The sequence below is a fragment of the Cydia splendana genome, chromosome 3 (genome assembly GCF_910591565.1).
Source record: "Cydia splendana chromosome 3, ilCydSple1.2, whole genome shotgun sequence".
In the NCBI taxonomy this organism is placed as follows: Eukaryota; Metazoa; Arthropoda; class Insecta; order Lepidoptera; family Tortricidae; genus Cydia; species Cydia splendana.
The window spans coordinates 14,883,510-14,898,963 of NC_085962.1; the positions used below are offsets into that span (position 1 = coordinate 14,883,510).

General features: G+C 36.3%; 2 protein-coding genes across 4 annotated transcripts in view; both read left to right on the forward strand.

The window, feature by feature from the left end:
• LOC134806769 (uncharacterized protein K02A2.6-like) overlaps positions 1-15,454 on the forward strand; it is a 238,280-nt gene that overhangs the window by 147,279 nt on the left and 75,547 nt on the right. The gene's annotated exons all lie outside the window — the stretch shown is intronic.
• The window catches only part of LOC134806772 (roundabout homolog 2-like), a 57,386-nt gene that overhangs the window by 37,145 nt on the left and 4,787 nt on the right, over positions 1-15,454 (forward strand). For both annotated transcript variants that reach the window (XM_063780106.1, XM_063780107.1), the window contains exons 2-5: positions 5,614-5,748; positions 13,686-14,015; positions 14,106-14,259; positions 15,250-15,380. In XM_063780106.1, the coding sequence (XP_063636176.1) occupies positions 5,694-5,748; positions 13,686-14,015; positions 14,106-14,259; positions 15,250-15,380 (670 nt within the window). In that variant the 5' untranslated portion in view covers positions 5,614-5,693. The remainder of the gene's footprint in view (positions 1-5,613; positions 5,749-13,685; positions 14,016-14,105; positions 14,260-15,249; positions 15,381-15,454) is intronic.

Here is a 15,454-nt window from a genome sequence, read left to right on the forward strand (position 1 = left end):
GAAAGTTCTAAGTTCATTGTCTCAATATTAAATTACCAAATTCTCTAAACATCATTCATAAACTTCCAAAATCCACAATGAACAATAATCTGCTGGCCGCTTTGAGCCACTTCCGCCGGGCACAATAGATGCATGCAAACTTTGTGAAATGGGTAAAAATAATCCCCTGCTCGGTCCCAATACATCACGTGAACTGTCAGTCGAGACCGCACGAACAAAAATATACCATTGTCGGCGAAGTGACGGTAATGCTTTGTCCAAAACTTTACTAAAAACTTGCGCAATTTTGGCAATACACGCACCGACGCAACTGCGCGGTCGGCAAAAAGTAATCCCTTATTGTCAAAGACGATTCACACGATTCTAATTTCAAATGCCTACAATCAAACAAAAAATATTACGACTATTTCAATTAGCTATCCATTAGTCTATCGGCTTGTACGTAAATCAACGTCGAAGATTAATGAAAGCGGCAATTAAAAACTAAACAAACTGTCGACAAATAAGCGTTTGAGTGGATTCTTAAATTAGATTACCGAAACACTCGTATCATTGACGTCGCGGCTCACAATTAATCAATTTCGAAAGTGGAGCGCTGTTCATATTTTACGAGATCCGAACGATCAATCGCGCTTTGTGTGGGTCTAACTTGGCATTTGGTTCGACTAAGCCGTAAATATGGTAGCCCCCCGTCAAAACAAACATTATTCAGAAAACATGTTTTCATTTATTTTTATAATAACACCCACGCTTGTAAAAGCTACCGTGTGTGTTTAACGGACCGCGTAGGCTTTCTTGTGAATATTTTTATAATTCAAGTCCACTATACAAAACTCATTGGAAACCGGTGACAGTAAACATTACATCATATCACAAGCTTAGCTTTCCACGTAAATTCCAAGTATTAGCAGTTACCATTATAAAAACGTTCTACCTAAATGCCTTCGCAGTAAACAGGTCACAGACTAAACATGCCTAGAAATAATATTAACCAGTTCTGTACACAATCTTCAAACGATAATAAAGAATGTTGACGTAGCAATATGTGAAAAATAAACATTTTGTAGCTTAACGCTTAGTGCGTTTGCTAAACTTATCTTTAGCCGCGCCTCGAAACCAAAAAGTCAACAGTCATCATTATTATGTTCGAGCGTTGCTAAATTACTGGCTGGTCATATGAATGCACTGTGAAATACTTTTGTAAATAAATAGGAAGGGGTTTCCTAAAAATATTGTATGCATTGCGCTGTAAAGATTTTATCAACATTCCTAACTAGTTGCATAAAGGCCGAGTCGAGTGAAAAACTTCGGTCCACTTTTGCCGTCCTTTGGCTCAATTACGGATCCCTTTTTAAACAAGTCGGCTTTATAACTATGGGCACTCGATACGATACATAAGTGTGTAGGTACGACCATTGTTTATCCTGAACAATAATTTCGGTGTAACTGGCGCCCTGTCATCGTGCAAGTGGCTATAAATTATAAACTTAACCGCGTTTGTTTTGGTTAACCGTTTGTTTGAAACACATGCGCGTGAGAAACACTGCATCTCAAGTTGGATAGGTTAGTTATGCGAACGTCTAGTACTTGGTAAACAAATATTACTTTAACTCTTAAGTGTCCAATTATCTGCTTTCAACGAAGTCAACAAGTGGGAAGTGAAGTCGGTGTTGTTAGACTTACTCATAGCGGTTTTAGGTAGAATATAAAATTTACTTTATATACTTCTAAGTAATAGAAAGTAAGTTATATTCTCGATAGCGTTTATTCTGATTGCTAAATGAAAGTTATTACGTGTAGGTAGGTGTCTATCCTTATTAAATGAGTTTCCACTTATGATTAATTTACCCTTAATAGATATCTGGATTAAAGTTCAAACATTCATTAGTATTACCTAAAATAGAAACGGGCTATTAGTGGAAATTAAACTGAGATTGCGAGTCTCATTACGAGTATGTTGTTTTGTTTGTGTATCGGGTACCGCAGCAGAATACCGCAACACTAATTACATGTTAAAACGAATGAATATAAACAGTTGCGCGTTGTGACGCGATGTTTAATGAACCGGGGTCATATTGACTAGTTAAACTAATTTGGTTAGGTGTTACTTCAGTAAACAAACGAATTTTGAAATACATTCAAAAATATAAACGAAGAAAACAAACGACAGGCGATTGCTTATCTTAAGGAGGATAGCACCTACAGCAGGCGGTCTAGCATAAGTTGCGTTCTCGCGCACGAATCCATACTTGATGTCGCGCTTGACGTATGTAGTTGCGCGCGAGAACGCAACTCATGCTAGACGGTCAGATATCTACAAAAAGACAGACGTGTCAAATATGGGACAAAACTAAAACTATACCTCATCCGTAATATGAAAATTTATATCATATTTTGTCGCAACCTACGTAATGAACCATAATCTTTTAACGATTTCCCTTTGCGACACTGCATTTTACAACAAAACACACACATCCGTTATCATTTTTTCTCTTGTTTACTGGTTTTTGTTTGTAACCCGCTTTTTTTTATGAAGCCCAAATATAATCTTATGTCAGAGTGCTTCTTTTACGCAATTTTTTTTATTACTGTGATTCCATAGAATTATGATCAAACTTGGCATCTGGAAAAATCATAAATGAGGATAATAAATCAGGATCTTAAAACTTTTAATATTTATATCTGGTCTAGTTTTAAAAATGTCAATAGTTAACTCCTTAGATTACCAAATGATTAAATGTTAACGTACTTTATATAGGTGTCATTGTACATATTTATTAAGTTCAAGATTTTTTTTGATTCATCCATACAAACTGTACAGTCGACGTCAAAGATATGTTTACACTTTTTGCCTTATTACAAAAGGTTCAAAAGTGTAAACATATTTTTGACTTCGACTGTACCTAATTAAAATCAATATGAATCATTAAAATATAAAAGCTACCTACTTAATGGTAGTATTACATTGAAAATATAAAACCGAAAATAAAACTCCCACACGCCTTTCATTTAACTCGAGTATTTGTTTTCAATTAGGTATATCAATTGTTATTGGATGAAGTGAAGAGCTGCTGTCAATCTTTATTTGAGCTTCCTTCTAAAATCAGACACTACGCACAGGATGTTACTGTCATTTTTTTATGAACCATTTTAATAAAATATTAAACTATTGGTCTCAATTAATTTCCATTAACGCACTCCTCGTACCTATACTTAGTCCGCAAAATTAACACGAGTTTGGATATAAAATTATACGATTTTTTGGAAATAATAACAAATGCAAACATGTAGGGCAATTCCATTTTATAACATAACAAGTTCAAAAAGGATTCGCGTAAATTTAAAAGGTTAATTTTATGTTTGCCTTTTGCCAGTGGAATAAAGTCGAGGATGCCTAAGCATAAACTTATATGCATTTCCGAGAGTTCCTCTGAGACAAGTTTAAGCGTTTCAAATCTCAATGTGACAGATGTTTACGGTCTCTTTAATAACGCAAATAAATGCGGTGAAGTTGTTTACATTAACGTTCCGAATTCGGGAAGAGTCGACTGCTATTATATTTGTTTATATAATTTGATTAGGGAGGTCCGGCATTCGGAAACAGATGAGTAGGCATGCTGCGCAATCCGTTACCACGAATGAGTTTACATAGATATATGCAGAATGCTACAATCATCGTACATAAAAGTACCGTAAAACGGGGTGAGTAGGTTTCGCGGGGAGCTATGGCTTATGAATGGGGAGAGAAGGTTTGAGAGGGGGGTGAGGTATGTTTTTAAGGCTACTGCTATAAAAATAATGTATTCCAATTTAAAATGGGGCTATAGTAATACGCATAATAAAAAAAAATCGATCCAACAATCTTCCAAAATCACATTTCTATGAAAAACCCTCTCACCCCAAATACGAGGCACTACGCGGTGAGGTGGGTTTTCCTCTTTATCGTCAAAGTTATGAAATGGAACTACCCAAATTAAAATACAAACTAAAATACAAACATCCGAACCACTTATTATATACACCATTCAGTTTTCACATGTAAAAATAAAATTTTATCGAGGTTCGAAACTCAAATTTCACCCAACTCACCCTGTTTTACGGTAGTTAAAAGTATTTTCGGATGCGTTCGTAGTTTTGGTTTTTTAAAACATATTCTAAGTAGGTATTTTGTATGTTTTATACTTGATATAAATGTGTTGATCTGACTTATTTCTCACTGAAAACAAAACAAAAAAGGCATGTCTAATTAATGACGGTTAACTTTACATATTTTGCTAAATTGTTCTTATCCAAGATCTTTGTATCGGTCATAATACGAGTATTTTGTCTTAGGTAATCTAATGAAATCCCAAAAAGCTTTTTTTTTACTCCGAGCTTTGAAACATTGTGTGAAGTTGTTTTTATAATATAAATATTATAACTAGGCACTTACGTGTTACATTTTGTTTCGTGGTTTGAGAGTACATACTTAATTACTTAAAAAGTTGTTCTAAAATTATGACATTAAAATGATGGTATTTAACGGTAGTAATTAACGGAACAACTTTATGTAAATCGGTCTAGTCCCACATTACGCTCAATAAAGGCTTGTGCTTTTGTGTGTTTGTGTTCTTAATTTTAGGTCTTAGCTAATACAAGTCTCCAACAACATCTCGCCCTTTCGTATTCAAATGGTAGAGGTTAATTTGGAAACTCTCCGGCCCCAAGATGGGTCTGCGAGTTTCGCAATGTATTATTGGATAAAGGACGAGGGCTTTATGAAATTCAATGTAAACCGGAAACTACGTTAAATTAGAGGGCCATAAACCAATAAATTTGATGAATTTGTCTTCCCGCAAGAAATGTGATTATGCTACTCGTCTTTTCCCTGCAATATCAGGATTTCGTTTTACTTGGGTTAGTTTTAATATAAGTGACAGCATAATGGTGTGATACAGTTAACAATAAAATAAAAAAAACCAAATCCAAATTTTCTATTCCATCTATATGTAAGGTAAACGTACTCATGCTCGATATGCTAATGCCCAATAGATGACACCTCGCTGTCACCTCTATTGACTTAAGTTTCAAGATGACATGTAGGTACTGGGACTGCGTCGAGCAGTACGTTTACCTTAACTGAATATTATACTTTTTCATAAAGGAATGATTTCCATTCCTTTGCATAAATTTTGTGTTCCTTTCCTCTACTTTTATATAACTTAGGGCCACTTGCATCATCCCACTAATCCGGGGTTAACCGGTTAAACCGTTAACCCATTGTCATATTGTACTGGTAACCATGGTAACTCTAGGTTTAACCGGTTAACCCCGGGTTAGTGGAATGGTGCAAGTGGGCCTTAGGGTGTGATTTTTTATATTTTTGTGCCGCATAATGACTGTTTATCCGGTATATTTATAATTTTAGCGCGGGTTTCTATAATTTATTATCCTTTTAAATCCTTGCTTTTGATACCCCAATAAAAAGTTTTAAATTAAATTAGTAACTCACATTTTGGTGTTTAAATCTGTTATTTTGATTTGGAAATATGTAATTCGTTTAAATCTTATGGCACTCGCACAAAACTATGACGAATATTGTATGTTAGGAATAAAAAAATTTTTTTTTTCCAGATGAGCGAAGTAGAAGAGAATGAAGCGAGCCCTCCAGGAGCACCTCACGTCTGTCTGAAGACGTGGCACTAGACAGCAATATGACCACCCGGACTATTCTGACGTCCCTGCTGGCCGTCTTTTGTTTTTACACAGGTTAGATATAGTTTGTCAAAGGACTGTCTCATTTCAATCATAGACAGAGAGCATCATACTATCTGTGTCTTACACTAGTACTAGCACCCAAAAAAAAGGATGAGTATAGTTTTCCTGGTTCTTACTGACTGACAAATTGGTTTGACCAACTATAGTTTATATATAAATAATAAGTGCATTGTGGAATAAAGAAAGGCAAAATTGTTAGCTATGGTTAATATATATTTTTTTACTACTCGAGTTTACAATTTTAACATACAATGTTTTTCATCACACGTGTAAACATTTTTTTCAATTGCTAAATACGGCAAAATTACAGATATCATCCGCCGTTTTGTTTATTGTTTGACATAAAGGTATAAACGGTAGAGACTCATCATTTGACATACAGGCATGATTTATAATTGTGTAAAAATATTTAATTAGCCACTGCTGGGCAAAGGCCTCCCATCGCTCTTCGCCCCTCGCCCCTCGCTTCCTCCACAACCATACATCAAATCATCTTCTTCATTCATATTTAGCTTTTATTATAAATTTTAAAACAAAAATAGCTAATTTGTACCCAATAACCAAATAGAGTGACAGTTATTTACAAATAAAGTTCTGAAGAGTAACAAATACGCAGCGGAGACAGGGTTCAACCAGCGCTAATAGCGAACACCCTCTGGGGGCGCATTCCCCTACACCTATTTGATATTTAGTGCCTCGTACTCGTACTCGTACCATCTTAGATTTGTGCCACCGGCTAAGCCAGGAATAACTCCGTCAAAGTGGCCATATTGTTTAATGGGATGGAATCGTTTAGTAAGGATTTAAATACAGCAGTAAAATAAAGTGCAGTATGATTTTGTAATTTTATTTGTACACAAAATAGAGTGAGTAAGTTAGGGTTTCATAGCGAATATGGAAAAACGGGACCCCTTATAGTTTCGATACAGTACAGATGACATGTTATATTACTCGGTGACTATAAGTTACTTTTACTTGGTGCCTATAACTACTAGATAAAACACTGACCATCTAAATTTATCTTTTATAAATTAAACGCCAAATAACAGCCCTCCGGGGGCAGATAGAATGGAAAGCGTAACTAAGTGACAAACCTCATTAGGATAACAAAACACACATGCATAAACGGTCCCGCATCTGCCCATAGAACACATTTCACAATCAACACCAAAAAGTCCACTAAAAACTCATGTCTGGATACACTCCATCCCCCAGTAAATGATGTCGCCGTGATTGAATTATTTTAGTCTGTGTATCAATGGGCGGCATAAAAAACAGCCAGCGCCCCGGGCGGCTATCAAACCGTAAAGAAGTTAAGCTAATGTTAAACGACGCCTATCTTTTGTGACTAATGCGTGATGGATGCTGCGTAAAATGCGGTGAAAAAACGAATAATAAAAATAAACAGTCGCGCTCCGGGCTTACAACGGCAATCCATAGTGCACGTCATTGTATCGGGAATTGAAAAATGGTTTATATCTCAAAACGTAGCAGATAAACAAAACTGTGACACTTATGGATATTTACGCATGTGTGACGCTTAATAAAAGTCCTTTATGATGTTCATAAACTTGGATATTTTTGAAGTAAAAAATGTAGTTTCACTTTTTAAATAAGGCCAGTACGGTTTAGACTAGGTATTCGTTCGCACCAATGTTATTAAAGTGCGGATGATCTCGTGTGAGTAATGTCAATCAAATCAGTATGAAAACAAGAGCAGATTTTAGAAGTTCAAAATGTTCAAATGCCGTTCTGAGTTTCTTTAACCAAAGTACCGCATATCATAGCGTATAAAGCGATTAGATTTCAATCGCAATCCCTTGTTGATCCTAAACATAGATGTCAGAAGCTGCGCTAAAGTAAACTTATCGCATGTGCCGATCGCCAAAAACCTTTTTTGTGTCGACGATCACAAAGCAGCAACGATCCGATAGCATTCAGTTTGTTAACTATACCTTTTATTTATTCAGCGGACCGTCTTCCTGTTTGCCGATACGTCTGATTAATAAGGATGGTTCCTACAACCGGCCTCTTGCGTTGCTGTTTCGACTTCATGTATCAGCGAAATAAACAATTCATACAATTTCGCAACACATACTTAGTATGTTCTATAATCTAAAATACTGAAAGCCTTGTTTGTTTAATTGCTTTATGGTCCCCAATATCCAAATAGTCAGAGTTTTATAATAACAACAAAATCAGCGTATACGATATATAAAGAAACGCACGGAATACATCTACTCATTAACCTAATTAATTAAAACAGATTATTTCTTTATTTCAACTATTTTAGATCACTATGGTTGCAACAACAAATACAAATTCAGATACACCGCAACTGTCATTGGCACGCTTCCTTAAATTCTACCAGAAATATTGTTACTCCTTACTACCTATCCCAGGGAAGTCAGGCGCCTTTAATTCAATTTGAATTTTATGACAATATTTTAAAGGTGATATTCCAACAACCGAATCATTCATTTTAATGTCTGCTTCCATTCGCAGGTAGACCGGGCTAGCCCTATGAAAGGTGACACTACGTCAACAATTTGTCCCTACTACATTAGGCGGAGGCCTTACAAGACAAACATTGTAGCTCACGAATTTTACATTAGAGCTAATCCCGCCATCCGTCGAGAACAGTATCTCTTAGCACATGTGCGACGGAGTCTTCTCGTTTTTTGCACTGTAAAATATAAGTGGTATTTCATTAGCCGTGACATTTCATTGCCGGTTTGTCCTAGTCCTAGGTGTGTTCCCGTTTGCGATGTTCATGTTGTTTGCAGTTTCTAGCGGTGAAATATTTGGCGGTATTCTTTAGTAGGCAAATAAACATTTTTTTTTAAATGAGGGCTTCGCCCAATTAGACAAGAATGTCGCAACTGGCTGGCATTCGCGTAATAACGTCATCGGCGTCGCGTTGCAAAGGGGTCCCAAAATTTAACACGTGCTTGCCTCGCAATTTGAAAAATCATGATTGCCCCCCAAGGGAGTCAATCAATGTGATTAGAATTAGATATTTGCGATTGAAAAGGTTATCAAGTTACTTAGGGTGACATAAAACTTGAATGCTAATGATCTTATCATATGCGGTGGAGCTTATTTTTATTTTGAAATATACATAGATATGGTATGTTGGAGCCGTTCGCAGAAGCAAGAAATTATAGTTTGTCTGTATTTTATTAATTTAATAAACATGCCAACGCGATAACTCTAATTCTGAAACAGGTCATGTGAATAAATGGTTTATAGATCAAAGAAATTTACAAAATGTGCATCGTTACTACATTTTAACGATGTTGACAGAGATTAAACTGCCGCGTCGCGATAGATTTTGAGTAAAATCAAATGGAATTTTTAACTGACTCCTTTACCACTCCAAAGGACTCGCGACTTATCAACACTATAAACCCATATACTAGTGTGAACTAAGAGCAATCAAATGTTCGTCTAAAAGTTTACGGTTCACGGACATCTGAGGGCTATCAATTTCAGACCAACAAAAAATATACGACGACAGAGTTCAAACGGACTTACAGCATTAGAGCGCGTGGCCGACGATTTTAAATGCGAAACCCATGTCTATAACCTATTTTTTATTTATTTTTTTCTTGGCGACGCGTGTCAACATGTGCCAGTAGTATAAATTAGCAAGGGGACGCAGCACCCTCTCAGTCGTTTTTTTTATAAAGATTTTGAACAATAGAGCGTAACTACTCGCGTGCGAATCGAAAAGTTATGCCCGCGAGCGCCGGCAATGTTGTCAACTCACACTTGGATTTGGTTCATTAATCTACTACGGCTGTTATTTAGCTATTCTTGTAGGCGGTTTTATTATTACTTTACACTGGGTATACTGTACGAGTAATACTAATAGAAAACTTAATAAATGCTTTCAATGAAAAGTATTTTGAATATAATCGGTTAAACCATTGTTTAGTATATTTTCATAAAATTTTCCTTCTCAATATAATATCAAGTGGTATTTTTTTTTTGTTTACGGTTTCGTATATGTGGCTTTGTTAGTACGTATCGTAAAAAGTATGAACGAAACTTTCCATAGGTATACATATATTCGTAGGTAGGTAGGTAGGTAGGTAGGTTTTGCATGGTCTAATAAAACATGGTCTTCTATTCCCAGAGTGACACGGGCCTACGTCACAATAACATTGCCACTTTATTTCAACATAACATGTTACATGGGTACATAATACCTATGGTTAATAAGTTAAAATATTTCTTTATAATTTTATAATTTTCATTTATATGTATTTTATCTTAAATTTTACAATAACACGTCATTTTTAATTATTCGTTAGCAATATCTTCCGATTCACGAAAGAAATTTCAGACGTTCCATGGTCTAATAAAACATGGTCTTCTATTCCCAGAGTGACACGGGCCTACGTCACAATAACATTGCCACTTTATTTCAACATAACATGTTACATGGGTACATTATAGCTATGGTTAATAAGTTAAAATATTTCTTTATAATTTTATACTTTTCATTTATAATGTATTTTATCTTAAATTTTACAATAACACGTCATTTTTAATTATTCGTTAGCAATATCTTCCGATTCACGAAAGAAATTTCAGACGTTCGGGTAATTCTGTTTACATTACTGGCAACACAGGATAGCGCTGTCACATTTGACAATTCGGATCTAGATAACTTCATGCCCTGACCGTCATCCTTGTCGAACGCGTGTTAATTGTTATTTCCTTCTCGCTCAGTGTCAGTAGTCGCAGTGTTTTCCAAACTTTTTACGTCGTAAGCTTGGTAATTAATGTGTAACCGTGAATTAGTTTTTCAAACGTTTGTCTTGTATAGATAAATAAAGTTTAATTTAATAAATTAGATTTGTTTTATTTTACTATGTTTCTACATGAATAACTTAAAATTAATGCCGTTAAAATAATTTTCACCGTTGGTTAAAATTCTCCCACATTTTAAAGTTTGAGAACCTTTAAACAGCACGATGACGTAGGCCCGTGTCAGTTAGGTCTTACGCGAATCTCGGAATAGAGTACCAGGCGGAGTATATTATTATACCATGGGTTTTGTTAGTATCGTAAAAATTATGAACGCAACTTTCCAGTTTCCGTGGACAGACATGAACTTAGTCATTTTTAAAGTATAGATACCTGTTTAATTTTTAAGACTTACTAAACTTGTAAGACTCGAAACAGACTAATATATCCAGCCCAGAAGAATATCTCGTATAAATGGCTCATACACAACTAAGCCATAAAGCTTCATAGTTTTATGCGCGATAAACCAACATATTGAGATCGACATAAACAATATTTTATGCTCTTCGCAATCTGCGAAATCATATTTTTATTCGTCTGATACTTATCTATTTATAGACTTTGTCCCGTCGGGGAACTTTATGAGTTTGACAGTTAATTTATTATGGACTGCCATGCGCGATGGCCATTTTGTGTTTTGATTCATTCATTCAATTTTAAATGGAAAGTCATATTTTTTGTCGTTTGATATTGGCGATTCTTTTTTCAATAGTGTGGCTCAGGTATTTTCAAGCGTTTTTAAAGAGATTGTCGTTTAAAACCAGAAAACTGAAGGTTTAAGGCTCCAAAGTATCAATCGCTATAAGATTTCTTAAGTTAACTTTTATATTTATGTTGCAAACTTGTACTGGCCGTTTTGACACACGGTGTATTTCGTCTGCTTTTTATCGCATTTCAGATATGTCTGGGGTACAAATTGCAAAAAAGTTTCTTTGAGACATCAGATCAGTTGAATTGTAAACTGTTCATTACATTGTTTCACGTACCATATAAAAGTAATATCCTGTATTGAAAATAGGTGGCCTAGAATTCAGGGACATAAAAAACGGGGTCATTCGAGATGAGCAGCTGCAGCACGTTTTCAGCGGACCGCATAAATGGCAGCCTGTGGCGGTTCGAATATTTGGGCCCGATTCGGATTTTGAAATAGATATCTTTTAGACATCACCAAGATACGATAACGATATGTTTAAGATATAACCTGTCAAATTTGACATTTGCGCGATTCTGGAGATACCATTGAACGATTTCCACAGGATACGATTTACTCAGAGATCCAATTCACATCTAATAGATATATAACTCTATCTAACGTAAAAGTGACATTGGTTGCCCGAATTGCGCTGCAAAAGAGAACTAGTTGATATCTAAACTATAACGTATCTATCTATCTTATGGATCTAGTACTTGTCGTTTTTTGTGCATGAATATCTTGAAGTTCGAATACGGCAGTTTGTATGAAAACTGCAGTTGCCGGGACGTGACTTCCCGCGACTCCACGCAGGTCTTTCACTGCGTCAGGCTTACTGCCTACATTTAAGAGGGAAGTATAGCTACTGACAAAAGGTATTTTTTTCATACAATTTCAATTTCTGGTGAAAACGGTTTCCACTAACTAAATCTTAACATATCACTTTGATTTTGATGTCGATCGCTTACATAATTTAATCTACCTATTACGAGGTTAGATGCAAACAATTCGTTCCCGTAAAACTCATAGGAACCTATGTCTACATTGCCTAATTAGAACGTGGATTTCATTTAGTGCGTTACCGAGTTGATGTCATGAAATTAGAAGTAAAACGTAATTTTTCAGCAGAATCCTATTGAAATTCATATTAATTTCGCTGTCTTATGAATATAAAGTAATGATGTACCACAATAAACAAGCAATAAAGGGGCCCACTGATTAACAGTCCGCCGGACGGTATCGCCCTGTCAGTTGTTCGGAACTGTCAAAATTTTGTTCTAACTGACAGGCCGATACCGTCCGGCGGACTGTTAATCAGTGGGCCCCTTTAGGGAACAGTCGGTTTAGGTAAGCATAATCTGCGTAAATTATAAGGTACCCGCGCAAGAGAAGGCCCATCGTTATTTTTGTTTTTTTTTTTCTTATGTTAAATATTATTAGCTTGCAGTTTTGTCTATGGTAAAAACAAACATGGACGCAAAATTTGAACCCATTCATATTTACAAAAGTATGAAATAGTAAGAGCAGGCAAACTACGAACCGGTACTTTGGCGCAGGTACCTTACACACGTAAGTTATGTAACATATAAGTATAATGTATTCGTACGTACCTAAACTAACGTACGTTTTCTTTACTAACAATAATAATTACGTAACGGCTTATTTAGAAAATAGCAGGGGACAACACAACCACAACAGCCAATAAAATACTGGATTTTTGTTCAAAAATTGAAGGATAGCAAATCGAATTCAGCATTAGAGATTCAATTATAGATTAGCCCTTGTATCGTACCGCATCCATAATGTTGGGACACGTGAATAAATAAACACAATTACTTCGTACAAAAGAGTAATCCCCATTGATTTTGTTCTGAAAACAGCCTTGTCTCTGGAATCGAGTCACCGCCCGCTCCCAGAGGTTCATTCTGCCAAAATCGGACACCGTATCGAATTTTTTTGGCTGATCGATTTTTACGTTCACTATAATAATGCCGAAGTACAACAATAGACATACATCAATTCGAGTGTCAAAAACTAACATCTGCGCGTTTCGTTGTAAACACAGTAAAATAGTCGAGGGTTCGAAACCCAGCATCCTTAGGGGAAGGCCATGGTTTTGGCTGGCATGTTTTTATAGCTCATTATTATTGTGTCCCGCTTTAGAGTAGCTGCAAATGACATACTCAACCTATTATTAAAATAAACCGTTGCCTATAATGGTCTTTTGTTAGGTAAATTTAAAATAAAGCTCGTGTGTAGGAAATTGCAGTGGGTGGGTCCGCGCGAGACCTAGCGTCGCCTTTCATTAGCCGTTGGATCCTGGCACGCTAACTGAGCGAAGTACTTGAACTATGAGTGTTTACACGGAAGTATAGCATAATGGAGAAAATTAAATAAATAGAGATTGTTTTGTCAACAGATCCAGTAAATGGTGGGCTAAGTGACGACTATGTGAGCAGCGGAGAAGCACCATACATCATCGAACAGCCTTTGGACGTCACGGTGGCTCGTCACCAGCCGGCCACTCTCAACTGTCGTGCTGGAGGCTCACCTTCGCCTAACATAAAATGGTACAAAGGAGGCGTGCTGGTAGTCTCCGACACCCACCGTAGTCTGCTGCCTGCAGGTGGCCTGTTTTTCTTAAGAGCGACGCACGGTAGAGCTCACTCAGATGCAGGAGTTTATTGGTGTGAAGCAACGAATTCATACGGAACAGCTAGGAGTAGAAATGCAACGTTACATGTAGCAGGTAAATTTATATGTTTAGTGACCTACATGTGTTTCCGTTTTTTTTATTTTACGAGTCGATTCAATTTATTAATGGCATCATGTGTTCCAGTGTTACGTGAGGACTTTAGACTAGAGCCAGTGTCAACACAAACCGCGCAAGGTGAAACTGTAATATTGGAATGTTCGCCGCCACGAGGATCGCCCGAACCGACTATTTACTGGAAGAAAAACGGCCAGGCCCTGCATTTTGATGGCGATTCCAGGTAATTAATGCTTTCTTTACCTTCACGCCACAAGAAAGAGAACTTTTTACTTCGCGCACCGAGTTGAGTTTAATGTAAATTCAGTAAAACTCTACTTACTAATGAACAGAATAATAAACTAGCTGGACTAAGAGGTGAACCTTAAAGCAAAAAAAGTTTACGATAACTGCAAATAAAGTTTTCCTAGAATGGGTTGAGTATTCGCTCGATAAAACAAAATTAGGAGGGAATATTAGGGGTAGTCACTAAGAGCTCTCAGAATGAGTGGGTTGGCAGCAACGTGATAGTCTTGTGAATGAGCATAGATTCTCGTTTGATATGAGATACTCGGCGTCATATAAATTTAATTACCTTCACTTTTATTCTAAGAGCCTAAGTAACAAAGGCATGAGATTCATTTAATGGTTTGCAGCCACGTTTAGTTTCTGTGTTAAAAATGCATTTGAAGCCAAAACACAAACTGAAAAGCGTTGTTTTGTTAAGTGGCGTCATAGAAATCGTAATTTTATATAAAGTTTTATCTACACTTTATATAAAATAACGACGGCTAGTTCACCCATTAATGTTTGCTTTTTATTTGCACACTAAACTCAACATATGGGTAGAAGTAAAACTGAAATTGAATCTTCTTTAAAAGTTTTATTGCCAATTTATTCCACTTTGGTGTCTATGAATTTTTATAAGCCATGGCGTTGGGTTACATCTTGAGGGCGCATGTCATTACGTATGGCGGAGCATAAAAATAATTAACAGTCGTAGGGAGGGTACATCAAAGTTATAAAAGAGGGGATATTTGAAGAGCTCAACAAGCAATCAAGTAAAAATCTGAATAGTTCCGGCTCACTGGACCCCTTATTAAATGTTAATTTCCCATTGAATTATTCCGCCCTACATTTGAATGACTTTGTTTCATTGCAATCGGTCTAAGTAATAAAATCCATTCCAATATTTTTCACAATAAATCTTCCTTATGAGTATATTGTATTCCAGAATGCATTTAGTGGATGGTGGTAGTCTAGTTATACAAGACGCGCGGCAAACTGATGCCGGCAGATATCAATGTATAGCTCGGAATCCAGCGGGGACAAGGGAATCGACTGTTGCTACGCTACGAATCCACAGTGAGTAACAATCCTCGAATCTCTCTCTATGAAAGCCATATTTGTACCTCAAATCCTGCCAGTAATTAGAAGTC